The sequence below is a fragment of the Dipteris shenzhenensis genome, chromosome 20, assembly GCF_047967505.1.
Source record: "Dipteris shenzhenensis isolate YYH24624 ecotype China chromosome 20, Dip_SZ_1.0, whole genome shotgun sequence".
NCBI classification, from domain to species: domain Eukaryota; kingdom Viridiplantae; phylum Streptophyta; class Polypodiopsida; order Gleicheniales; family Dipteridaceae; genus Dipteris; species Dipteris shenzhenensis.
Window position 1 is genome coordinate 16,360,728 of NC_141615.1, and position 27,983 is coordinate 16,388,710.

The 27,983-nt window shown below is 46.7% G+C and overlaps 1 protein-coding gene across 1 annotated transcript in view; it reads right to left on the reverse strand.

Annotated features, from left to right (window-relative positions):
- Nucleotides 1-27,983, reverse strand: part of LOC147889347 (uncharacterized) — a 225,183-nt gene that overhangs the window by 22,760 nt on the left and 174,440 nt on the right. Inside the window, exons 11-13 of the mRNA XM_087392059.1 lie at nt 23,459-23,548; nt 16,900-16,965; nt 16,353-16,619 (exon numbers count right to left, since the gene is read on the reverse strand). Of these exons, the coding sequence (XP_087248185.1) occupies nt 16,353-16,619; nt 16,900-16,965; nt 23,459-23,548 (423 nt within the window). The remainder of the gene's footprint in view (nt 1-16,352; nt 16,620-16,899; nt 16,966-23,458; nt 23,549-27,983) is intronic.

Sequence of the window (27,983 nt, forward strand, 5' to 3'; positions counted from 1 at the left end):
GGAGAGAAGGGGAAGGAGGGGAGAGGCTGAGGGCGGGGGAGGGGGAGCAGCTGATGCAAAGGGAGGGGCTAGCAGAGAGGGGGCAGCAAGGGATGGAGCTGAGGGAGGGGCTGGAGGAGAGGGGGCAAGGAGCAGGGAGGAGCAGCAGCTCAGGAGAGTGCTCCGCTAGTCTAAGTTTGACTTTGGACTTCTTTTGACTCCTGCGCGGGAGTCTTCATCTAGCGCAGTCTTCAAATGGGAGGCAAAGTCAATAAACACTTTTCCTCTTCTCTTGGCACCAGACAAGGTAGGGGAAGCTGGTTGACTACGACACAGTTTTACAGCCAGACCCTAATGCCGTCATGCATATTGCTTCGCATATTTATATCTCCCTTCTTACTGCAGACCTAACTGGTGAAACAAGACATGAGGGATTAACTTGATGCACCTTCACCAATCTGGAATTCAGGACTGCTCTTCTTGCCCTATATAAGGGAAAATGTTTTGGTTCGGATGGACTGGACCCCCTCTTTCTTTCATTATTTTTAAAGACATGATTGGTTATCATATCCCTTCATCTTTGCAAAGTGTTTGGGACTCTAGTGCTATGCCTGATTCACTTACGAAGAAGGCTGCCATACATACCATCTGGGCCAAACCAGAAGAGACATGGTCTTGGGATCCTAAAAATAAGAGTGCATCAACAAAGTTTGCTTGACCTGTCCTCTTGAATCAGCCCTTGTCCTACTAGAACAGTGATAAGGTGAAAGCAATCATGACGTGGTCTACTCCACTAACATTTCTACAATGAGAAGCTTTTTGGAATTTGTCTACTACTATAGACAACACATCAAGATTTTAAGGAGATTCTCTTTCCCTTGTTCCAGCTCCTTTCCCTTCTTCCAGCTCACATCCTCAAAGACTGATAGGCTGATCCTGGACCTGATTTGGAGCATCCAAAGGCTGTTGTGCATCACCATGTTTAGGCTGAATATTCTAATCTTCTTCCAACTACTATGAAGTGCCTGCAATGGTGCATTTCAATGGGAGTCTCAATCTTTCAATAGCAACTAGTGCATACTAGTGCATACTCTGCTAGTACAACCCCTCTTCCACCTTTGGTTCAGCCTTTTAGTGCTATTCAATCCTTTAACAGCAGCTAGTGCATTCTAGTTTGTACTTGGCTAGTTCGGCCTCCCTTCCACCTAGTGCATACTCTCTACAACAGCATTGTCTGCCAGAACATCTGCCTGCTCTACAAGTCCTACTGCATCCATTAATAAAGAAGCATTTCCTGATAGGACAACTATCTCTATAGCTACTATTCAATCTTACAATAGCAGCTAGTACATACCAGTGCAGCTGCTAGTACAGCCTCTCTTCCACCTTCTGGTCTAGCATCTATTCTAACTGCTATTCAATCTTTGAATAGCAGGTACTACATACTAGTTTGTCTCTTCCCATCTAGTGCATATTCTGTTACAGCAGCATTCTCTACTAGAACGTATGCATACTCTACATGTCCTGCTGCATACTTGTCTATAGCAACATTCCTGCTAGGACAACTATCTCCAAGAGACCATTCAATCTTTGAATAGCAGCTTGTGCATACTAGTGCACACTCTTCTAGTACAGCCTCTCTTCCATCTTCTGGTTCAGCCTGCTATTCAATATTTGAATAGCATCTACTGCATACTAGTGTGCATGCTCAGCTACAACATTGTCTCTGCCTTCGGTTCAGCCTCCATTCTAGTTGCTATAATACATCTACTGCATATTAGTGCATACTCTGCTAGTTCAGCCTCTCTTCCACATAGTACTTACTCGGCTATAGCGCCAAAACATCTGCATACTCTGTAGGTCCTACTGCATCATCTACTATAGCATATTCCCCACCAGGAAAAATCTCTCTCTAGCTGCTATTCAATCTTTGAATAGCAGCTAGTACATACTAGTTACATGTCCTACTGTAATATGTATACTAGTCTATAGCAGCATTCCCTGCTAGGACAACTAGCTCTATAGCTGCTATTCAATCTTTGAATAGAAGCTAGTGCATACTAGTTTATACTCTAATAGTTCAGCCTCCTTCTACCTAGTGCATACTCTGCTATGACAGCGTTGTCTGCCAAATTGTCTGCATACTCTACAGGTGCTATTGCTCTAATATATCAGCATTACCTACTAGGACAACTATTTCTACAGTTGTTATTCAATCTTTAAATAGCAGCTAGTGCATACTATTGCAATTTGCATACTCTGCTTGTACAGCCTCTCTTCCACCTTCTGGTTCAACCTGTTTTCTAGCTACTTTTCAATCTTTTTTTTTCAAGAAGCTACCATTCCTCAGCCTGTGCATACTAGTTTCTACTCAGCTAGTTCAGCCTCTCTTCCACCTAGTGCATACTCTGCTGCAGCAACATTCTCTACCGAAGCATTTGCATACTCTATATGTCCCACCGCAGCATTCCCTCCTAGGACATACCTAGTTACATACTCTACCCTAGCATCTTCTAGAGCAGCGATAACCTAGTAGGAGCCCTACTGTACATTCTGCAGTAGCCTCTACTGCAGCCACTGCTATATCCTCAACCATATCTGACGTAACCCTGCAGCAGCCCCTTTTCCACCTTCTGGTGCAACCTTTGTTGTAATGACTACTCAATCTTTGATGCAGATGTTCCACTGTATTTGGAAGCCTCCAAATGGTCTCCCACATGTGTTAGATTAGTGGAGCATGCTGTTGACTTGAGAACAGCTCCAAACCCTTTATCAAGGCCTCAATGCTGTCCACACCATCAATGTACGACACTTTGACAAGCTGAGTATGAGGCCAGTGCCGTCCACCACAAGGAAAGCAGGTGTCTGTGTGAGTGAGAGAGATGGGCTCAGGTAGGAATGAACTGAAAGACCTGAGAAAGAGAATGCTGAAATATGAACTGAGGTATAGACTGTTGAAACAGACCCAAACTCGCCTCTGCTTGCTGCTGTCCAAGTTGTGCCTCTGCTGCATTGATTGGTGGCTGAATCACACAGATAAGCAAGGCTGAACCTAGGCTGCAACAGGCTGGAACAAAAAAGGATCAAAGCCAGAACTGAATGGAAGGAATGGGGGAACTAAGGCCCCTTATATAGGCCTGGTTATGGCCAACCGGAACAGCCATTTGACCGACCGGGCTGGTCCGTTGACCGATTCTGGTTGGTCTGCTGTTTTTTATTGTCTTGGTCAGCCCATAGGGCTGACCTTAGGCGGTCAGGCTGGCCTACAAAAGCTTGTACAACCCCAAATGGTAGCCCTAAGGCCGGCCACTTGACCTAATCTTATCCTAACTTGTGACCTAACCAACCTAGGATAGGACCTGACTACCTACACAGTTCTCCATGGGTACAAGTGGACTGTAACTGACCCTTAGGTTCAGAGACTGACCTACATAGCTTGTGCCTGGCTTGTCCCTGGACTAGGGCTCACAATGGGGCAATGGCATACGAAAAAATTACCTAAATAGGTTCTACCTTTGTACATTGATCCATGTTGCGGGTGGCCTCTGCAACCCTCTCTCATCATGCCGATGAGGTTGTGTCGAAGACAAATGGGGAAAACAGGCCTTGGACAGCGCTATGCAGACATATTCATCTGGCACAACTAATAAGACAGCAGCAAATGTCCTAGCTAGCCTCGGTAAAATCTGCACTACTCTTATTGAGAAAATAGACGAACTGCAACTAATGTGGCCCTACTTAGTGAAAAGTCAGTCATGGATAAAGTGCTAAACGAGGTGAAGAAACACAGCGGGAAACTCCAAGAAGAATGGAGAAGAGAAAAATCTAAGAGAGACGAATGGGAGATAAAGAAAACATGCCTCACAGATAAGATGCAAGCAATGGAGTTGGAAATGCAGCAGCTCAGAATTGAAAGGGATTCCTGAGGACAGATGCAATGCAATGGATGAGCTGAAAAATGAGAATGCCAATCTCCACAAAGACATAGCGGCTATGCAGTCCGCTATGCAAGGGAAGCACACTGAATTAAAACTGCAAATCAGCAAGGGGGGAGCCAAAATGTTAGAATGGAAGGACGTGATGAAGAAAAGCACAGCAGCTCCTAAAAAAGAGATCATCTCAGATGGCCCTTGAAGAGGATAAAAGGCGGGACAGCAAGGCATTAAATGCACTTGTTAGAGGCCTACCATTGGGTGACACCCCTATGGATGATGTAAAATCTCTGTTTACCAAAATGGGAGTCAATATCACATGCGAGGCTGCTTGGAGGGTAGGCAAAGCAGATGCCCCCACAAGGCCGCTAGTGCTAAGTGATCAAGTTCCGAACTAAAGGAGACAGGTCCACTTTCATGAGCATGAGAGCTACGCTGAAGGGCACGAGGACCTTCCTAGACGATGATCTCACCATACTACAGCAGGAACATCATAGGGAGGGTATGGTGAAGGTAATGGCAGCAAGATAGGAAGGAAAATGGGCGGTCTATAGAGATGGGAAAGTGGTCATACGCAAGAGGACAATAAGATCAAATAGAGATGATGAGGAGGATAAAGAAGAGGGGGAATTATGATGGTTCAGAAATGATGGGCTGGGCACATAGAAGTTGCTCAAATTAGCAGTTTGGAACTGTAATGGTGAGAGGTTGGATGATGATGACGGGGATAGTGAGGATGAAGAAGCTCAAGATGCCAAGCTTACAGAATCACTACTTGTAGATACTTTTATAAATGTTGATCTACACTCCGATGGTGATGAAGGGTATATATGGGGATTCTCATTGTATTCACAGTACAAACAACACACATCAATTGAGCTACTTTGTTTACCAATCAACGAAATATAGATGAGAAGTTTGCAAGAAAGTTATATGAGGATGGAAGGCGGGCCAAAACACCAGCTCCCATAATATCACGCTATGTCCAATGTTATTCAAGAAGTTTGCAATTGATGATCCAATGTTATATGATGTGCCTTTTCGCACACATGCAAACGAGCAGGATACAAGGATGATGATGAAAAGAAGTATATGCTATCTAGACAGAGATTCCTTGAAAGGTGTAGGTTTGAGCCTATTGATGGGCAACAGAGTCTATGAGGCATGTAGAATTGCATTTGAGGAGACCAGAAGAGGAAACTTACCATCTGAGGAGTACATGCAAAAGTTTTCAAGAGTCATCGCTTATATTTGTTTATTCAAATATGACTCGAAGTATATATTGGAATACTTGAGGCTCAATAATGCACATTTTCAAAAGAAGAAGAAGTCAACTCTTTCAGAGGTTCTTTTTAAAGCAAGAGAGTTATGGATTGGGTGTAGGAAGCCACTACCCTCAAAGGGTAAGAGACCCACTACCGAGTACTTAGGAAAGCAAACATGATTATATAGGTGCTTGACAACTGTTGTAAATGATGTTCAGCAAAGTCTTCAAGAAGTTACAAGAGCCATCAATAAATACAAGGATTATGCATACATCATATTTTGTCCTCACACAATCTTTCAATGTATTATGGATCTATGCATTGCATTCGAATCTGGTATGATATCCTTTGAGTCACTTGAACACGAGGTAAACAAGAACTAGAAAGCTATAAAGGTTATGTCAATTATTTGGTGGAGGCCATTGAGATGTAGTACTAAAAAAATAGTAAAGGTGGTTTGCCAGAATTTACTAAATGGAGAATGATTTTTTGGTAAGAACAAGCAGGGAAGCTTGAAGAAATAGTCAACCAGGGGCATTAAAGTTTTTGCTTCATTCAGATAAAGAATTGGTGGATCAGAAGTATCAAATGGACAAGCAAAAAGCATGTGCGCTAGGAAAAATGGTTAACAAGAGCTGGGCCTTGCAATGGATAAACTTATGGGATAAAGATGCAGCACCAACAAAGGAGCTTTGAGCTAAGATGTCTATTTGCGTGGAGCTGATGTATGCACATATAAAGTCAAATGCCATGAAAAACAAGTCTATCCATTCCCATTCCCCAGGGTCCCACCGCAAAAACTTAATTGGGACACCTCCATAGAGCCACAGCCTCCATGAGCCCAGGGTGATGAGAAGTACCACTGTGAAAGAGAGCCATGCTCCATGAAGCCCACTATCCTGACTGGCTGAAACGGTACTTCCAACAAGATATCGTCTGTGGATCTCAACAGCCTGCCTTCCGAAGAAACATCAAAGACTAAGGCATCCTCATGTGTGTCATGAACAACAATCACCTGTAAAGGAACTCCCAGTCTGGAAAATGCCCCCATCCAGGTGGAGCAAGTAATAGGCATGTCATCTGTGTCCACCTAATCCAAGGGCAAGGCTGCATCAATCTGTCGGACTCTCCCTGGACTCCCTCTGAGATTAAGAACCATCTAGGCTTGTCGGTCTGCAGGAAGCTTCCGGAAGGCTTTCCATGCTCCCGCAGTAGATGCAGGGCCCCTCTCCCATCTTGGCCACTGCATGTAAGGAGAAGCTCCAAGTGGTCAGCCATGCTCATCCAAAATCCTATCATTCCACATGATAGGCTGCCTTTCAATCTCTTCACGGGTGGATGGGGGAATTCTACGAAGAGTACTCCTGACGCTGGCCCATGCTTTCAGGATAGCAACCATAAGAGGGGAAGAGGGAGATCTGAGGTGGGCTCTGGTGAAAACCCATCTGGTACTGTGTGTCCAATCCTCTCCTAAAGTGGGTGTGCGAGACTGTATGCATCTGATAAAGAAATCCTTCCAAGGCTCTTGCCTTGGCATAAGTCCTCTCACAACGACCTTGCAGAGTAAAGCTCTGCACTGTAGATCCAGGTCGATGATATTCAAACCCCCCTCTCTTGTAGGAAGAATCAAGGTCTCCCAAGCCACCCTCGCTGTAAATCAGATGTGCCATCTAGACCACTCCATAAAAAGTTTCGTATAGGCCTCTTAAGCTGAGTGATACAATCCCTAGAGTGGCACCAACAAGAGCAAACAAACCAAGCTGTGGCTAGAAGAACCTGGTTAACCACACCACCACCCTGGAAGCCAAGTCAAGTTTGGCTGAGCTCCAGAAAAGGATCTTTCTTCTGATGCTCTCCAACACCAGAGCAAACTGTTGTGAAGAAGAGATGCCCATCCCAACGTGGCAGCCCAAATATCTAACGGAGACGCCCCTCTGTACCCAAGTGAAGCCAAAATCAATACCCCCCAATCCGGGGTGTCATCATCGCAAATCCAAAAACCATTGGATTTATGCCAATTAATGTGTGCACCTGCAGCTGTGCAAAATAAATCCAAGGCTGTCCGGAAGGAAGTGAGTGTCCTGGGGGAGGCATCCAAAAAAACAGCGGAGCTCTTCTTCCCGGCGGATAGGAAGCCTCAGCCCATAAATATCAGCTTGAGATCTAATGTAGATACTCATAGCTTCCACCACAAACAGAAAAAGAAAAGGGGCAAGAGGACATCCCTGGCGGACTGATATGGAAATCTGAAACCTGTCCCCTCTTACCCCCCCAATGAGCACTTGGCTATGGGTTGATCAGTAAAGAGAGGATACTCCTCTAGTCCATGCATCTGAAAAACCAAAGCGAGATAGAGTACCCTCTAAAAAATCCCAGTCTACTCTGTCGTAAGCTTTCTCAAAGTCCAAGAGTAGAATGGCCAATCTCTGGCGGCTTTGCATGGCCCATTCTGAGGCCTCCCAAAATGAGAAAATATTATCAAAAATACTTCTGCCATGCACAAACCCTGTCTGCGTGTCATGAATCAAATCTAAAAGAAAAACCTGTAGCCGCAGACTGATGGCTTTCGCCAGAATCTTGTAAAAGATGCCCAATAGAGTGATGGGTCTCCATTGAGACACAAGATTCCTATTACCCCCCTTTGGGATGAGATGAATGAGACTCTCTGTAAGTGAGTCTGGCATCTCACCAGAGTCCCACACGCCCTACAGGGCTGATGTGATGTGATCACCAATCTGGTCCCAAAAAGTAATAAAAAAGGAAGGGCTGATGTGATGTGATCACCAATCTGGTCCCAAAAAGGAAGGAATAAGTCACTTGCCCTTGTGAAGGGCAAGTAATGAAGTCTTGAATTCTGCATTGGTGAAAGGTGCATCCAAAGAAACATACATCTCATCCTTCACCAATACAGGGATACACTGCCAAATAACCTCTATGGCATCATCTATAGCCTGTGTGCCCGGATCTGCAGTAAGAAGGGATGCAAAAAAATCTGAAACTACACGCATGACAACATCAGGATCTGACTGTAACACCCCGTTTGAGTCAACAAGCTGTGAGACACTATCTCTACCATGTCTGGGCCCATGAGTAGAGAAAAAGTGTTTGTTGACCCTGCCACCCATCTGAAATTAAAAGGATTCCCGAGCATGAAAGGCATATTCTGCTCTCTGATCCAACAATGTCTGCATATGAGCCCTTGCTGCAGCAAGGCGCTCCTGAATCCAAAAATCTGTGGGCCTCTTCTGCTCTTCCCTCTGAAGGGACGCTAACTGCTGGCGTATATCAATCTCACGTTTGAGAATCTCACGTCTCCTGGAATCAACGACTGTATGATAATAGTCACTAATCTGGATAAGGCTGCAGCTATCTGAGATGGGCGGACAGCTCCACCCTGTATGTGAGAAACCTAAATCTATAAAATATCCTCCGTGAGGCTCTCCTCTGCATAAAAAGCATCCGGAATCCTGACACTGGCAAAGCGTCCTCTCCGATGAGGCTCAAGAATTGCAACACCACTCGAAAATGATCTGAGGTGGAAACCCTGTAGAAATGCATATAGATCCTCCTCTATCAAGTGCCCAATTGTCTACATAAAATTTGTCAATACGTGCATGGATGGGCAAGTGTATTCTCCTGTTCGACCAAGAGTACAGGAGTGACTGTGGCATAACATGAAAGGCATCATCCAACCAAATGTCCCTGCCACTGTACTGAAAGAGAAAGGCATCCTAGGCTGCCCTCTCCAAAGAATGAATTCCACCATGTCTGCCTCCCTTTTTGTCTGAAGACAACTCAACCATGTTGAAGTCACCACCAATGATCCAAGAATCTGCAATGGGGGCCCAAGAGAGTAACTCCTTCCAAAAGGAGATCCGCTCCCCTCTGTTGTTGGGAGCATAAAGATTGAGAAGACCAATCTTATGCCCTCCAATCAAAATAATGATCCATTGAGCTCTAGAGGGGGAGATAATACCATGACCAGCACCCAAGGGGAGAATAGAAGGAGAGACCGAAATGCAAGTACCTCCCCTTGTGCCCAGAGCAGGCGACTAGAAGGTATGTCCTGAAAGCAGTTTGCCAGACTTAGAGCAATCACCGGCATCCAACTTGTGTTCCTGGATAAAAAGGATATCAATAGCACCTCCAGTGACACCTGGATGAAGCTGATTCTGGATCAGCTGCCTACGGCGATGGTGTGGAACTCCGCCTAGGCCCTGTATGTTCCAGCTGACTATCCTCATCGACAGCAGGATGCTGGATGGAAAGGCTTACCCGACCTAGTAGAGGAGACCAGCTTCCCCTGGGTCGAAACACTCTTGCTGAGGGCAGGAAACTCAACAGGTGAAAGGATCCCCACACCTACTGAAGGGGAGGCCCTATCAAAAGGAATCCCAATGACCGGCACCCCTAAGGTGGAGGGCACAAACTCATCATCATCCATGAAAGTAGCCGAATCTGCCAGTGTCGAAAAAGAGTTCTTGATAAGCAAGTCTGGCTGAGGAGTGCGAAGAAGACCTGCACTCGTGGAAGATGGAGGAGAAGGACCTGCTAGGCCTCTATCAGCAGAACTGGAGCTGGGGGCTGAGGAGGCCTATGGCTGGGCTGAAGAGGAATCTAGAGTCCTCATCTGTGCCTGCACTTTCTCGGTTGTCTTGACTGTGGCAGGAACAGTCTACGGGGAATAAGTACTTGTAGCCCCCTCGTGGTCAGAAACCAAGGTGATTGGGACTGGTGCATCTGAGGGCCCCTCCTGGTGTGGAGCTGTGGTGTCTGGGGCTGCAGCAACATCCACCTCTAGAGTATGGAAGGCGTCTGTCTGAACAGGATCAAAGGTCTCCTCCTGAGGTAAGGGAGCCGCTCTGATAGCTCTCTACCGTGGTAGTGGGTGTGCTGCGAGCATTAGGCGCCCTGCTGTCCCTAATGGTCCTGGGGAGCGCGAAGCAGGGCGCCCTGCTACTCCTGGTGGTTTTGGATTGCATGGTATAGGGTGCTGGGGAGGGTGCTGGGGAGGTGCAGTCGGGGTAGTACGTGAAGGAGCCACACCAGAAGACCTCTTGGGCCTTTTTCTCTTCCTTGGGCAGTCTCTAGAAAAGTGACCAAGGGTCCTGCAAATCCTGCACTGGTCCTGTCTACCTGAAGTCTTGACTCTCTGTTGAAAGAGAGAGCCGTCTGGACGCTGAAGCATGATGTGGTCATTTGAGATGTTAGGGTCAGAGACAATGACCGTAACACGAGGCACCCTGTTTGCACTGACTGCCTCTGCTGAGGAGGAAGGCATGCCAGGAAGGGGGGGGATCTTAGTGACCACTCCGAATGTGGCTCCGATAGTGGCAAGCAGTCGATGGTAGACCTGAGGAAGACCAGGAAATCTAATGAACAGTGATGTGACCTGCCTCTCCTCCTCAATCGGATCAAAGCCCAAGGTGTAGGGTAAAAGAAAGATCCTCCTTGAACCCAAAGCCAGGGGATTATCTTTGAGAACAAGGGCTGTGGACTCGTGGGAGTCAAAAACCACTTGGAAGAATCCACGTCCCAGAAGTCGCGAATATCCCTGAGGTGTGGGGCGAGATCTCCTGGTAATGCCGAGCACCCAGCAGTCTCTAGCCTGTGATCTGGAAGGGTGTGACCCAAAGATGCGGGCGAAAAGTGATGTGGAGCCCTCTAATTCCACATCTTTCTTGAGCTGCTTCAACTCGTCTTCTGAAAAAATGATTGTTCTCGCAGCAGCCAGTGGAAGTGGACGGAGATTGGCTGAATGGGGATCCATTCGCCAATCGGTGTGAAAAGGCCGATTCCAACATTGAAATAAACTCCATCCGTGAAACTACTGCCCAGGACACCCTGGAACACGGGCGCAGCAAGAAGGAGAAAGAGAGGGTAGGAGAGAGGGGAAGGGAAGGAGAGGAAAGATTGAGGGGGGGAGATGGAGGTAGGCTGAAGGGGGAGGCGTAGGGGAGCTGAGCTAGGAAGGAAGGGGGGAGAGGGTGGTCGGGGAGGATTTTTTTTTTCCCTCTTTTTATTTTATTTTATTTTATTTTTTGGGGGTAAGGGGGAGTTAGGAGGGAGGGAGGGGGCTGGCGGGGAGGGAAAGGGAGGGCGGGGGAGAGGAATTGGGGGGGGGGGGGGAGAGGAAAGGACGGTGGGTTAGGAGGGGGGGGGGGGGAGAGCAGCGGGGGGGGGGAGGGAGGCGAGGGAGGGGGCATGGGAGGAGAAGGGGGTGGGGGGGCTGGCGGGTGGGGGAGAGGGAGGGCGGGGAGGGAAAGGTAGGGGGCAGCGGGGAGGGAGAGGTAGGGGGGAGAGGGATGGCAAGGGAGGGGGCGGGGGAGGAGAAGGGGGCGGGGGGATGGGAGAGAGGGAGGGCGGGGAGGGAGAGGTAGGGGGCAGCGGGGGGAAAGGGGAGGGTGAGGGAGGAGGAAGGAGAGAGGGAGGGTGAGGGAGGAGGGAGAGGGGGCTGGCGAGAGGGGAGAGAGAGGAGGAGCAGCGAGGGGGGGAGAGGGGGGGCAGCGAGGGTGAGGGAGAGGGAGAGGGGGCTGGCTGAGAGAGGGAGAGGGGGAGGGCAGTAGCTCACGGGGAGAGGAGCAGCTCAAGATTCCTGTGTTATGCGGTTGCCAAATTCTGATCTGTTGTGCCCAGCCACTCTCAATACGAAGGCTATGTGACGATACCCGAAACTACCCAATAGAGATCCTTAGTGAATGGGGTAGATGAATCCGTGTATATCCTGGTGGGTGAATAAACCCCTCATCTGAGATATGTAGGCAATGATCTCTGTAGAAGCTGCACTTCACTGGGAGCTCATTTGGTTTTCCAACCAGGTCCGGAAGGTATGCAACTGCAGAAGATCCTCACGTATGACCTGGTTGACCTCATGATACCGGAGTGGGGAGAATGGTGCATCAATGTTGTATTGGAAGGAAGGAAGTCTGTCCATGTGGAGCCCCAGTCGCTCAAACCACCTCACTATGTGTGCAAACCAGCATCTCTGGTCACCTGCAGTTAATAGTGCCATAGAAGAGGATGATGCTAGCCACGGTAATATGCTGCATCCAGAGGTACAATCCCCATATGCCCTAACACGATATAGGTAGGTGATGACCTGAAATGCTGCATCGAGTTGCAATGGAGGAGATCCAAACTCAGCCTGGATGATCTGGTGAGGAATTGATGGCTTACTATGAATCATCCGTGATATAATGAGAACCTGTACTCACTACATACAAGCCTACTCAGTATCGGACAGATCCGGCCCCCAGCAACAAGGGATGCCATACATTCCCATTGGTCGGACCAACAGGGAGTCAAAAAGTAAGCACTTGGACCGAGGAACCTGAAAGTGTGAGCAGAAGCACTGCCTCTCTAATCTGGCCAACGAGGCGTACCCTCTCAAGCGAGCCTGCATCGCCGTCTCGTGGTGAAAATAGGTTCAAAAAAGAGAACCCCCAAGTATACGTATGATGAGACAAACTCAACTCGTGATCCATCAAAAGTAAACTGCTCTTGATGCATAGCGACCCAAGATGTATTGAAGATCATAACCTTGGTTTTACCTAGGTTGATCTTCAAATCATGCGACTCACAGAAAGACTGTAGTGTATCTAAGTGCCTCTGGAGGCCCTCTCCTAAGGACGATAGGAGTACCACATCATCTGCATATAGCAAGATCTGAATAGTGCCAGCAAGAGAGAAACCAGCCCCCTCCTAGTGCCTGCATAACTGTCTCAAGCTCGTCAATATAGAGGCCAAACAGCGTTGGTGATAGAGGACACCCTTGTTTGAACCTAATAGTACTCAAAATATTGTCTATCCATCTAGACCATATCCGAACTCTGCTTAAGACTCTCTCATAAATTGCCATGACAGCCCAATAATCACCTGATCATAACCCAAATCCTACAAGTGCCTGACAAGGCAAGCTCTCGCAACCGTATCAAAGGCTTTGCAAAAATCCACAAAGCAATAATAAACCCTCTGCTTCCGTGCCCTCGCCGCCTTAATAATACATCTGAGTGTGAGAATGTGATCCATGGTCTCATGACCATGTCGTAATCCAGCCTGTCCATGTGCTCTAAGCCCCTGCATCTCTGCGAATCAACTGACCTCGTAATCAAGCACTGATGCATAAATCTTGGACATGACATGCCCGATCATAATGTTCATGTAGTTCCCCGGGCTCATGGGATCCCCTGCCTTGTGGATGGGTGAGATAGTATTAATAGTCCAAGTGCATAGGAAGCCAAGGCAAACAGCTTCATCAAAGAGCTTTGCTAGGATTGGGGCTAGGATATTAATCCCATATGTAATGAGTTTAGTGCATAGGCCCTCATGATCTTTCGCTTGGCCATTATGAAGCTTCATCACAGCATCCTTAACACCCCCCTTAGTGAAGAGTGTACACGAATTGGGACGAGGTGTATGTGAGAGGTCAGGAGCTGGCTGATTTAGGATGTCGTATAGTGTGCGTGCATAATCATACCAGACCTTAGTGTCGCTGAGAGGTGAAGGGGACCGCTGCTCTAGAAATCTCCACTCTAGAGGTGAAGGGGATTGCTGGCAAATTAATTCTTATGCAGGAAGGCCTCTGGGAGTTAAGTCTCTTGTGATGACGAATCACCCTCTTCAGAAAAATCACCGAATATAAAAGCTGGAAGCAGAAGAATCAAAAGGCGATCGCTATTATCGGGCTTGGTTTGGCTGATACCAATCAGATCTGGATAATCTCCAATGCATTTTTGGTAACAAGATTACTAATTCTAAAGCATTTCTAAAGCTTAAGTTTTATGATCTGAAGATGGCTGATATAGATGAATTCAGTGATCATCTCGCTACTATGTATTCCCTTATTACTCAGCTAGCAGGCCTTAAATGTGAACCGGATGATGAAGACAAAATGGTGGTTCTCATGAGGAGCATGTTTCACGCTTTGAATCCACTCTTGAAGTACTTCGTGTGGCTAGTACTACTTTTGAAGATATGGTTGCTTTAATTCTTGAGAAAGACTGTTGCAATAAGGACGAGAAGGACAAAAACACTATCTCCCTCGATCAAGCTCTTGCTCTTCATCTCAGTGGAAGGCAGGAAAGAAGATTCAGTGCCACTTTTGCAAGCGTCTTGGTCATAAAGAAGCCTTTTGCTTCAAGAAGAAAGAACAAGAACAACAAGCACATCATGCTAATCTAGTAGGAGTCGAAGACCCCGAGCACCAGAAGCCGACATATCTGCTGCGAGATCAAGGATGCGTGGGCTTTCTAGATATTGTTTGAGTCGGGTACTCTGCCCTAGGTAATCCCCCATAAATGTTTTTTTTTTTTTTTGGGGTAGGCTCAGTTCCAAGCATTCGATGAATTATCTTGTACTCAGTTCAGAGACAGAGTGATATAGGTCACAAGCTGATTGGTAGATATGCTATCACACGGGGGGTGTTGGATACTAGTATCTCCAGCATTGCGGTAGGGAGTCAATATGGTCATCTCTGGTGTATTGGATCTCACCACCCTTGCTCTGAAGGGGGTTATGTTGGATAAATCAGAGCCTAAGGTTGTGTTTTGTGTGACTAAGGTTCTAAGGTTAGAGTGTCATTGTGAAGGTACTCAATGGTGTGTGCACCTTGTCCTTTGTGAAGGGTCAAGAGTCACTTGACCTTGAGTGATGTGTCACTAGCTTGCATGTAATTGGTCAGTAGTATGTCATTAGGCTATATGCGATTGGTCAGTAGACATAAAAAAAGATTGCCCTCAAACTATAAAATGAGGCTGTTGTAATCGGTTCATTCACCATGCATGAATATAATTTCAGCTTGCCTCGCATCTTCTTCTCTCTCCCACCACCTGCTTCCAACAAGGATCAAGCCCAAGGTGTTACGAGGATGTAGTGGCATCAAACCTATGATAGGCAACGATTAGTCCGTTGTGTTGTAGGGGCTGAAGCGAGCACGTCCTTTAAAAGGAGAACCTCTTTCCCTTGTTGTTGGGGGCATAAATATTAAGAAAGCCAGTCTTATCCCCATCAACCAAATGATAATCCACTATGCTCTAGAAGAAACAATGAAGCCATGGCCAATTGCAAGGCAGAGAGTAGTGTTGAAACTGAAATGCAAGTTCTTTGTCTAGTGCCAAGGGCACCAAGTGTGACCAAAAAGTAATTTACTTGACTTCTTCCAATCCCTATCATCCAATTCCTTGGATAGAGAGAACATCAATGGATCCCCTTGAGACACCTGGACGAAGCTAATTTCATATCAACTATCCACGGCGACGATGGGGAATACCGCCAAGACCTTGAATATTCTAGTGAGCAATCCTCATGTACTTGAGGAAGAAGCTTGGAGCTGCTTCCCTAACCTAGTAGTGAATCCACCTTTGTTGCGGAGGTGCAGAAGTAGTGGTAAGGACCCTATCGACTTGAGGAAGAAGTGAACTCTTTGGGATCTTTGGCAAAGTGCCCAAAAGTTCTACAAATGTGGCACTAGCCCTGTCGTCCCACGATCTCAATCTCTACATAAAGAGGGACTATCTGGATGCTCAAGCCTGAAGTCGTCCTCAAAGATGTTAGGGTCAGAGAGAATGACCCTAACATGTAGCACCCCATCCATCTTGACTACCTCTGCATTAAAGAGGGAAATCTAAGAAGAGGAGGTACCTCACAAACCACACCAAAAAGGGCTCCGATGGTAGGAAGGAGACTATGCTGTAGAGGAAGTCCAAGGAATTTGATGAAAATAGAAGTGAAATTTTTGCCCTCCTTAACCAGATCAAAACCTGTGAAATGGAAGTAAGATAAATCTTTATTGACTAATACAAAACAGAGGAGGCAATCTCAGCAGAACCAAAAACCACCTAGAAGAAACCTCTCCCCAAGAGTCGAACATCCTAAAAAATGTGCAGAAATATCCGGGGGAAGGGCTATCATCGAACCACGAGCTTGGCTCCTAGAAGGAAGACAGCCATGGATGCATTCACGGCCGTTGGAGGGGAGGTGTGATTGGCTGAAGGAGAAACCATTTGCCAGTCTAATACAAGGGCCAACTTGAAGCCTGTACAAAACTGCCTAGATATTGCTTACTGACGTTACTGACCATGCACAGTACACTTTGAAGTATACATACTCTAGAACACAGATACCAATTAAAAAGAGAAGACTGCAATGATTGAAGGCTTAAATTTATGAACATTTATACCTGGCTCCAAGTCTTTTTCAAAAGGTTGAACACAACTGTAGGAGGTGCATTGATGCCGTGGCCATGGGCAACAGTGGCAAATGCTTGAGGGCTGATGCTGTCTCCACCGTCTGGCATCAGCAAAAGGGTCTCCCTAAACATTCTCAATGCACTTTGAGTGGATACTGATGGATCAGCTGTGCTTATAATCTCTCTAAATTCAGTAAATGTCAAGACTCCATCTTGGTTCGCATCACCAGCTGTGAACAGATTCTCTAACTCCTGAAGCTGAGGACCCAGACCCAGTAATGATTTAAGTGAGTTCATTTGAATGATCTTTTTATAGGAAAAAAGGAAATAATATGGGCATATCAAGACCCCTCTTCAATGTTATCTTTTAATTATATGACTGTAATACATCTTTCGATTGTATCCATGTACCACTGTATTCTATGTCTTTACATCCTTGCAAGGACAGGCACTGCCTCATCGCAGTATCGTCCTTGACAAAAGCACAGATTGAAATGCATATATCATCTCAATAGATGGACATAAAAATTGTGCTCACCTTTTCTTTTGTGAGTGGTGCCTTAGCTTGAATGCTTGTTTGCATAGCTTGTTTTATCTCCTGCAGCTGGAACAGAAAGCATGCCCTTGTTCTTTGAAACTCAAAAACTTCAAGAGAGCACGTACAGAATAATTATCATATCAAATGTAATATAAAGTTTAGAATTAAAAGAATATAATAACAAATGTGATGTAAGTAAGATTGAGTTTGAAAGTTTCCCCCGCTGCTGCTGCTACCCGCTGCTCCTGCTGCCCTCCTTCCTGCTCCCCTCCTTGCTGCCCCCTCCCTCCCCTCCTTGCTTCTCCTCCCTCCCCTCCCCCCTACCTTCTGCTCCCCCCGACTCCCCTCCCTCGCTGCTGCAGCCCCCCCCTGTGCGCTGCCTCCTCCCCTGCGCGCTGCCTCCTCCCCCGCGTGCTGCCTCTTCCCTCCCCTCCCTCCTACCTGCTGCTCCCCCCGCCTCCTCCCTCCCCTCCTTGCTTCTCCTCCCTCCCCTCCCCCCTACCCCATGCCTCCCCCCCCCGACTCCCCTCCCTTGCTGCTGCAGCCTCCCCCCGCGCGCTGCCTCCTCCCCCGTGCGCTGCCTTCTCTGTCCCCTCCCCCCTACCTGGGTCTCCTGGGCTTCAGGAAAGCAAACGGAGTTCTTCCTTGCGTTTGAATCGGCCTTTTCCACCTCGATTGACGAATGGGTTCCCACTCAGTCAATCCGTTACCGCCCACACCGGCCGCGAGAACCGTCACTTTCTCAAAAGATGAGCTCCAGCAGTTGCAAAAGGATTTGGAGCATGAGTGTTCCATGACTCTCTTCGCACGTATCCATGGCTCCCACCCCTCCCGGTCACAAGCTAGAGATTGGATGCTTGCGGTGCTTCCCCAGGAGCTCGCCCCCCACCTTAAGGATGTTCGTTTGTTGGGACGAGGTTTCTTTCAGGTGTGCCTAGATTTCCCAGACATCACGAGAGACCTGCTACAGGCCGGGTTTCTAGTTCTAGGCTACAGGAGGATTTTTTTGTTTCCCTTTCAACTCGGCTTTGACCCAGTTGAAGAGGACAAGCAGGGAGTTTTTGTTTTCATCAGGTTTCTTGGTCTCCCCTCAGTTTATCACCGGCTTCTTTCAGTTATTGGCGAGAGGTTTGGTGTGTAGCAGAGATCCCCCCTCTTCCTGGCGAGCCCTCTTCGGTTGCTGAGGCGGTCAGGATGGATGGGGTACCCAAGGTTAGGGTCATTGTCCAGGACCCTAATATTTCAGATGACCACATCATGCTACAGCGACCCGATGGTTCCTTCTTCCACCAGAGATTTGAGGTTGCAGTTCGGCAGGACCAGTGCAGGATTTGCACATCCTCGGGGCACTTCGCCAGAGATTGCCCAAAGAAGAAAAAGAGGCCCCGAAAGCAACCAGCTCGTACTAGCTTATGACAGAGAGCAAGAGCAGGACCTACCACTCCACAGGCACTGCCTCAGACATGGGCTCCCCCCCCTCCTAGGGCTACACGAGTCCCTCCTGCACCCCGTACCACCTCTGGCCCACGGTGGGTTCCGATCGCGGTTAGGCCCTCTACTTCAAATCACACATCCACCGCTTCGGAGGCTACCCCCTTGGAGCCTCGGGAGGAGACTAGTGTTCAGGAGCCTTGTTCGACTCCACCCCAGGAACACGCTGTACCTTCCTCAGCAGCCCAGGTTGTTGGCACCTCATCTGTAGCACTTCTTGATCAGGACTCAGTACAGTTTCCTCCTTCTGTGGATAGAGCGAAGGGGGTCTTACATTCTCTCCCTGCTTCGGTAGGAATCCTTCGTACCCCCTCCCCAGGACTGGCTTAGTGGAACTCCTTTTCCGCTCTAGAGGACCTCTCTGACCTCCCAGATGATGATTTTGTACCTTCCACTTTCAAAGAGCCAATTATCGGCCTCCCTTTTGAGAGATCTTTCTCTCTCTCACCTGTGGACTTTCCTCCCCTTGGACCTCGTGTCTATGGCAGGAGGTCAGCTCCGGTGGAGGGTTATTTTTCCGCCACCAAGTCGGGTAAGGTATCCCAACCCGCTTCTTCCCACTGATGAGGATAGCCACTTGGAATACACAGGGATTGGGCGGCATCCCTCATCGTCGTCGCAGACAGCTGATCAAGAATCAGCTCCATCCAGGTGTTTCAGGTAGTTCCCTAGACATGCTTTTTCTTCAGGAACACAAACTGCATGTCAGAGATTGCTCCAAGTCAGGTAAGCTACTTTCAAGCCGGACTTTTTGGCTTCCTGCCTTGGGAACCAGAGGAGGTACATGCATATCAGTTTCAGATTCTATTCTCCCTCTGATCATTGGACACGGTACCATAACCCCCTCCAGGGCCCAGTGGGTTTTACTTCTCATTGACAGATGTAAGGTTGGTTTCCTCAACCTCTATGCTCCGAACAACAGAGGGGACCGTGTTCTGTTTTGGAAAGAGTTGCTCTCGTGGGCTGACATTGCAGATTCGTAGATTATTAGAGGTGACTTCAACATGGTTGAGGCACCTTCTGACAAGCAAGGGGGCAGAGAAGGTGGTATTCATTCTCTCGAGAGAGCAGTGTGGGATGCCTTCTTGTTCAGATTCAGTGGCAGAGATGTTTGGTCAGATGATGCATTTCATGTTCAGTCTCAGTCACTTTTGTTTTCATGGTCCAACCATAGGGTGCAGATGCCTATCCATGCCCGGATTGACATATTCTATGTGGATGACTGGGCTCTTGATAGAGGGGGGACAGTTTGCATTGCACCTGGTGTTTCCACTTCCGACCATTTTCCGGTAGTTTTGTCCATCTCAGAGCCCCATCTGAGAGGACGGTCTCACAGTATCAGGATCCCTGATGCCTTATACAGGGATGAGACCCTCACAGAGAAAGTCTTAGAGATCTGAGTTTCTCACATGCAGGGGGGGTGGCCGGTCCTTCACATGTGGCCACAGCACTTGCCAGTATCAACGACTTTTATCACTCCGTTGCTAGTGCTCGGCGAGGTGAGGTACTCAAGCGGGAGATTGGTATCCGCCGGCAGTTGGCAGCCTTGCAGAGGGAGGGGCAAAAACGACCATTAGATGCTTGGGTACAGGAGCGCCTTGCTACGGCAAGGGCTCACTTGCAAACATTGCTTGCTCAAGGAGCAGAGTATGCATTCCATGCACGGGAGTCCTTTTGGATACAGATGGGAGGGAGAGTCAATAAACACTTTTTCTCTACACTTGGTCCCAGACATAGTAGAGAGAGTGTTAGGTAGCTTATTGACTCTAACAGCGTTTTGCAGTCTCATCCGGATACCGTCATGCACTTAGTGACAGCTTTCTATGCCTCCCTTCTTTCCGCAAATCCTGACACACAGGCCAGAGATGTGGCTAGAGATGAGATTTGGCAAAGTTTACCTATGTTGGTCACACGAGAGATGATATGCTCACTTGATGTACGCTTTACCAACACAGAGTTCAAGAGTGCTCTCTCCGCCCTTCATAAGGGCAAATGCCCTGGTTCCAATGGTCTTACTTCTTTTTTACAGCCTTTTGGGATATGATAGGTGATCATATTACTTCAGCCCTGCAGGGCACTTGGGACTCGGGTGAGATGCCTGACTCACTGAACGAGGGACTCACACACCTTATCCCGAAAGGTGGCAACATGAATTTTGTATCCCATTGGAAACACATCACTCTTTTGGGCACTCTGTACAAAATCCTGGCCAAGGCGATCAGCATTCGATTGCAGCCCCTTCTTCCAGACCTCATCCATGATAGTCACACAGGCTTTGTGCATGGCAGGAGCATATTTGATAATATATTTTTCTTTTGGGAAGCCAGAGAGTGGGCTATGCAGAGCGGGCAGAGGCTTGCAGTTCTACTCCTGGACTTCGAGAAAGCCTATGATAAAGTAGATTGGGGTTTTCTTGAGGGCACTCTTCTACGGTTTGGATTTTCAGATGCATGGATTAGAGGGGTGGCCTCCCTTTACAGATAAGCCCACAGCCACGTTTAGATTGGAGGGGTAAGGGGTGACACGTTTCAGATTTCCAGATCAGTTCATCAGGGATGCCCTTTAGCCCCCTTCCTCTTTCTCTTTGTAGCAGAAGCTATGAGTATCTTCCTTAGATCTCAGGCTGATCTTTATGGGTTGAGATTGCCCTTGAGACAGGAGCAGGAGCTTCTTGACTATGAGTTGGCTGATGACACTGCTTTTTTATTGAGGCCTCTTCGCAGTCACTTGATTCTTTCCGGACAGCCTTGGATATTTTTTGCTCAGCTGCAAGGGCACACATTAATTGGCATAAATCCTTTGGCTTTTGGATCAGTGATGAGGACACTCCAGGCTAGGGAGTTGACATTGGCTTTTCTTGGATTCAGAAGGGTGTTCCTGTCAGATATTTGGGATGCCAGGTAGGGTTGGGCATCTCTCCTGCACAACAGTTTGCCCCAGTACTAGAAAGTTTAAGGAAAAAGCTCCTTTTTTAGAGCTCAGCCAAACTCGACCTTGCCTCTAGAGTTGTGATAGTGAACCAGGTTCTCTTGGCCACCGCCTGGTTTGTGTGTTCTTGCTGGTGCCGGTCTAGGGATTGCATCACTCAGCTAAATAGACCAATCAGGAATTTTTTGATGGAGTGGACTTGATGGCACGGCATATGTTGCAGCGAGGGTGGCCTAGGAGACCATTATTCTCCCTACATGGGAAGGGGGTCTTAATATCATTGACCCGGACTTGCAGTGCATGGCATTGCTTTGTAAGGTGGTGGTGAGGGGACTCATGCCTGGGCAGGAACCTTGGAAGGATTTCTTTTTTGAACGCATTCAGGCTTGCACACCTACCTTAGGAGATGATGGACAGCCCTCGCTGGATTTTTACTTCTGCCTCTCTCAGGTCTCCTGCCTCTCCTCTCATGACTGCCACCCTCAAAGCTTGGGGGAGCTTCAGAAACACTCTTGAAGGGTTCCGCCCTCTACCCTTGAAGAGATTGATAGGTAGCTGATCATTTGGAACGATAGTATACTTGAAGAGCATGGCAGACCTCTGGGCACTTCCCATTATATGCAGTGGTCTGGATGGGAGAGAGGCCCCGCCTACACAGTAGGCACTTGGAGGGCTTTTATCAGGCTACTTGAGGGTCAGAGGCTACAGTCCGTGAGTCACCTCAGAGGTGTAGCACGCACAAATAGATGCAGCCATCCCGGTGGAATGGACAGTTGAGATGCCTATTACTTCCACCACTTGGATGGGAGCTTTTTCGAGGACGGCAGTTCCATCGCTCTTCGAGATCTTGGGGAAGATGCTCTGGTCTTTGACGGTGGGGATGGAGGTATACTCTCTAGATCCACGAATGATATTCTTCTAGAGGTTGCCTTTCAGCCTGTTAGGATTGCTGGTTTTGTGGACCATGGAGCGGGCTTGCAGTGATACTTAGACCCTGACCCTTTGCTCTTGGCCTTGGGATCCTAGAGGTTGTGGTTATATGGAGGTGCACCTATCAGGTGCTTGCAGTGGGACCCAGGAGAGTGGGAGTGGATAGATCATGGGCACCGAGAGAGAGGGATTCCCTTCTTTCGTTTCACGGTTGGTAATGCCAGGAGATTTCAGCTAAGCAGTAGAGGTTGGATTCCCTCCGAGCCCCCCATTGGGATAGCTTCTTCCTCACCACAAATTTGCATAGGGATTTCTGGAGGAGCCTCTGGAAATCCCTCAGAAATAGAAAGATCACTCTTTTCTTTTGGCTTTCTATTCATGGAGGGATTGCAGTGAACCTATGGAGATCACGATTTGGGGCTGATCCCACTTGCCCTCGCTATCATTCTGCAGAGGAGTCAGTGCGACATTGCCTTTGGGACTGCAATCAAGCGAGAATTGTTTGGAAAGGAGTTGCTCGGATACTCAGCATTTTTCATACTTCCCCTTTGTTCATGACTTGGGGCTCGGTCGCATGGTTATCCCTTACTGGGCCCCAGGTGTTTTATGAGGGTGAGCCTTCTTCTTGGGCACTCTCGATCCGCCGACAGGTGATAGAGCCCTGCTCTCTTCAGGATGTACCACATATTCCTTTCAGAGCTTCACATGTTTCAGTGGACACCTCTTGGGAGATTTTGGCTAGCATTTCCTCTTGGCACATTTGGAGAGCCACATGCGCAGAGGCCTTGGATGACACCCAGATACACCCATCACAGGTGTTCACGGGTATTTGGAGTGAGACGGTTTACACTTTGATAGCCATATGGGCTAGCATGCAGGGCCCTTCACAGGCAGCCTCTTCTAGGAGGACTGTATTTCTTTGAGTTTGGAGGGGTTCTCCCTTTTTCTCGGAGGTTGCTACCGGATTGAGATGGCACTATCAGCCCCAATCCTTTCTTTTTGGCTCTTGAGCTTTTCATGCATTGCATGGTGTATCCCGTATTCGCGTATGGAGCTTGCTCTAACGGTTTTCTTTAATACTTAATAGAAGTCTCTTTTTTGAAAAAAAAAAGAGATTGAGTTTGAACATTAAAGGCTTCTTTCTATTGCAGAGTATCTACTTGACAGGAACAAAATTCATTTGTAGAGAGAGATGTTATCACAATCGTACTTGTGTGCGAGGACGAGATTCAAGTATTGTTTCCACCATATGATCCCAATCAACTTTTTTCACATCGTTCTCCTTGATTAACTTTTTGACCTGCATCATGGAACCCATTCTGTATGTATAAGCATACAATAACTAGCAATAGGATGTGACACAGGTTATGCAAATATGCCCTTTGCCCATCTTTTTAAAGAAAGGAAGAACAAAAAAATAAACCCTAACTTGATAAAGGGATTTAAAATGCTTGACAAACTGGAAAGAAAATATGACTGCAAAGAATGAAAAAATAAACCCTAACTTGATAAAGGGATTTAAAATGTTTGACAAACTGGAAAGAAAATATGACTGCAAATCAGGTACCCTCAAAGTGAAGATGGTCTACCCAAAGAAGACCTAGAGACCTTGTGCATCTTGAGAAAGGACTGTTTAGATAGAGTAGAAATTTGATCCCACTACAATACTTATGACTAATAAAGAATTCCATAGCAAAGGACATTATGTCACAACAAGCCCTTAGAACTCAAACTATGTTGGTGAGATAGGTACCAAAGAAACCAACCCCTTAAACTAGGCCTTATGTCATTGCTAGGCTAATATTAGAGGGTGCCATGGATTACTTAGCAAGTTGGCATGGAACTGAACCTTTACTTCACCCTGGATTAATGCTATCGAAAAATATAACTTTCTAGTAAATATCCATTTCCCTTCCAGAAAAGGAAGAGATGTTCTGCAAAGAAGCTTCCCTTGGTGAATTCTCTTAAAAGTCTCAATAAGCGTTAAGAAAGCAGATAACTGTGCTAGATATTTCCGACAAGATTTCTTCCTTGGTTGCACAGGTCCCAATTAGATACCAACATTTCATTTTTTGCATAACTATGGTCAAAGAAATCAATGGAAGGAGTGAGTGGAAAACATAAAGTCTCAGTTCTAGTGTAATTGATTACCTTGAGTCAAAGCAGTATCCACGAAAACCAGAATGTAGACATAACCAAAAAAGTTGTGGCGTTGCCGTTGGTGTTGCTATGAGTGTAGGTGCTGCAATATATGTGAGGACATGGCGCTGTGAAAAAATGTAAAGACTAGTGTGTACAAAAATTGCAAGGAAAGGCAGAGTGTGCATTTTCTCAAAGCAGTTTGCCTCTTAAGAGCTTGCAAGCGGTGTAAAGATGATGAAAAGACATTTGCAAGCTAGCAGTCGGAAGAAGAAGACAGCTCTAAAAATCCAAGCGCAAACACCGAGCTAAAGTGAGAGCTCTAGAGAGCACACTGTCTCAACTACTCTCCACCACCTCTCCTTAACTGATACTCGCACTCTATCTCGCTTGAGGCAAGACAAGACCTTCTCAGTTACAGGGATTCAATCATATTCGCCAAATGAAGCCCCTACGGCTGCTTAGCCATAGCTTAGCCATCTTGCTTGTGACTACCTAGCTGGTACTGCTGCCATTCCTAGTCACATTAACCGTCACAACCAACTGCTATAGCCACAGTACCACAGCCAAGCCACCACTGCTTACAACAACCACACTGCCACCACCAAGCCATAAATACTGCTAGTGACAGTCACACTAATGTAGCCAGCCGCACCCGCTACCCATATCTCACTGCGGCACAAGCCAAACAGTTGCCATTGCTAGCCACAACTGCCATTGATGGCACCATTAGGCTCATTGTCCAACCTAAAGTGTTAACTAAGCATTTTGAGTTGCATTAATACATCATAATGAACACCTTTGATGCAGTACGTCTGCCCTAAAAATCTATCTATAGCTTGCCCCATCCTAAACCATTCACCATCTAGATGAATGCAACACAAAGTATAAAGATTACGATGCCCTTTTGAGTAAAAAGATTACGACATGTTGTAAACATGATCACATAGTCACATCATTCACAAGATGAATGCATGTAGAAGAGGATGAGAGCCTCATTCCCAAAGCACTACTTGCTAAACCAACATAGCTCAAACTTTTGTTAGCTTTAGGATGAACCTTTGTAGGAGTTAAAGGGCAATAAAAGACACGTGGCCATTTCTCATGCAGCCAATCACGTGGTGGCTGGCATGAAGAGCTCTTGATTATTCCAGTGGTCATCTTTTCTTCGTGGTCAGTTTTGTGACCTTTCGGCTTCCACGAGAGTCGCCTTTTGTGACCTCTAGCAGCCTCCTGAAGCTCGGTGATTATTGGTGTTAGAGCTGCTGGTAGGAGACGCTTTCAAGGTGCTGCCTATCAGTTTCTATTTACAGCGGTTGGCTGTGTGAGCAGTTTAGGTCCGAGAGTTTCTTGTGTGAAAGCTTTCTTCTCTGGTATCTGCTGCATGTGTCGCAGCCTGGATGTCCTCTAGAAGTTCATCTGTGTGATGAACTTATCATTTTATGCAGTTAGATTAGAAGAGTGTGGTCACGGCCTGTATGGATCATGATATATAAGTTGTGTGTCTATATTCATCTCTTGTAATACTACTACTACTATAAGCCTGGTTGGGCTGCACAGTTTTTGATTGCGATCTTGTCTTCCAATATAGTGAGAATCCAAGAGTCATATCTCGTTGTGGTTCTCAATCATTGCATACAATATTTTATGTGCTATCATTAGTTACAAATATCAATAAGTGGCATCACAGCAGTCGGTGAGGGTTTGTGTGCAATCAAAAGCCTGTGGTCGTTTCAGTCATGTAGAAATGGAGAACTAGTCTAAGTCTCTTTCGAAATGCCTTGCCAGATACCTCAGTTGTTAAATTTAATGAGAGAAACTTCCCCTCTTTGCAACTGTTTGTATGTCTACTTTTCATGGAAAAAGGCTTGTGGGGACTCGTGTCTGGTTCAAAAAGAATCCTGCCAATAACCAAGGCTTAGAGAAGATGCAGGCTCAGATTTGAAGAATGAGAGAGCCTTGGGCCTGCTGGGAAGGGTTCTAGGAATTCAAATTTTCCACCCTGTCGATTTCTTGAAGACCAGAGCTCAGAATTGGAGTATACTAAAGGAATTGTTCGGTTCAAGGGTGAAAAACTCAAAGATTATGCTCAAGCAAGAGCTCTTTGGTTGCCAAATGGGCATGGGGACTCTCTGGCAACACATCTGAATCGGATGCAAGCTATAGTCAAACAACTTCTAGCTTTTGGGAGTACGCATGGAGGATGACGATGCAGAGGCTATATTGCTAATCAGTCTTCCCCCAAGTTATAATGAATCGGTTATGATCTTGAGAGTTAATTCTGATGCATTAACTTGTCATGATGTTATAGCAATGCTTCTTAGAGAAGAAAGGAGAGTAGAGATGAATGCAACAGGTACAGGTGAGCATACATTTGTTGTCAAGGGGTAGAGAAAGATAAAAGACAGTGGGAAGAAGAATTCGACAATAAGTGACTATTGTGGTCGTGATACGAGTCCCCAAACCTCGAGGGCTTCTTTCTTGCTAGTCCACCCAGCCACAGATTCCCTCTCGAGCCCTCTCTCATCCTGAGGTCCTCTGTTTCTCCAAAACCTTCTTTTCTTTTTTTGGCTCCCTCTAGAATCCTCCCTCTTAGCCCACTGCATGCCATGTGGACTTCTAGATGCCAAGTGTCCTTCTAGGGGACCTTAGTCTTTACCTCTTCTTGGCATCCCTTTCTAATGCTAGGCCCCGCTTGTTCCTAGCCATACTTAATTACATCCACCATTGCAGTATCAAGCCCTCTTGGTTTCCCGCCTCACCATAATCGCACCAGTCAAGTCTGGGACTATGGCTAACGTAACATTCCCTTCCCCTTAAGAATGGTTTGCATCCTCGAAAACAAAATTGGAAAACCTCCTCTGGAGATTGCTTACCCTTTCCCATGTTGAACTCTCTTCAGATCTATCTTTCCACTTAACTAGACATTCTTTCCATATAGTATGTCGCGTTCTTTTTTCTTGTGTATCTAAAATTCTTTCTGGTTCACGTGGTAAAGATGCAGGTTCAATGAGTTCAACTAGGACTTCATTTCCAATGAGATTATCATCATCTCCTAATTTTCTTTTTAGCCTACTAACATGAAAAACTAAATGCACTCTACATCCCTCAGGTAAGGCTATTTTGTAAGCAAGTTCTCCAATCCTCTTAAGTATTGTGAATGGTCCACAATACCTAGGAGACAACTTCGGACATTTACTTGTCTTTAGAGATTCTGAAGATTCAGGTACCTTAAGGTAGACTTTCTCATTTACTTCAAACTCCAACTTTCTACGGTGGGGATTTGCATAACTTTGTGCTCTATCTTGAGCTCTTCTTATACTATCTTTAGCTAACTTAAGCATTTGATTCATATCCTCAAGAAAGTCTTTGGCCGCTTGAACCTTCTCTTTTTCGAGTCCCACTGTCATTGGGGCTCTTGGTTGAAATCCATACATCATCATGAATGGACTAAAACCTGTAGCTGAATGTTTGGCACTGTTATATGCAAATTCTAATATGGGCAGATACTGTTCCCAATTAGTTTGCCGTTTACTTACATATGCTCGAAGCATATCCTCAATGATCTGATTGACACTTTCAGTTTGACCATCACT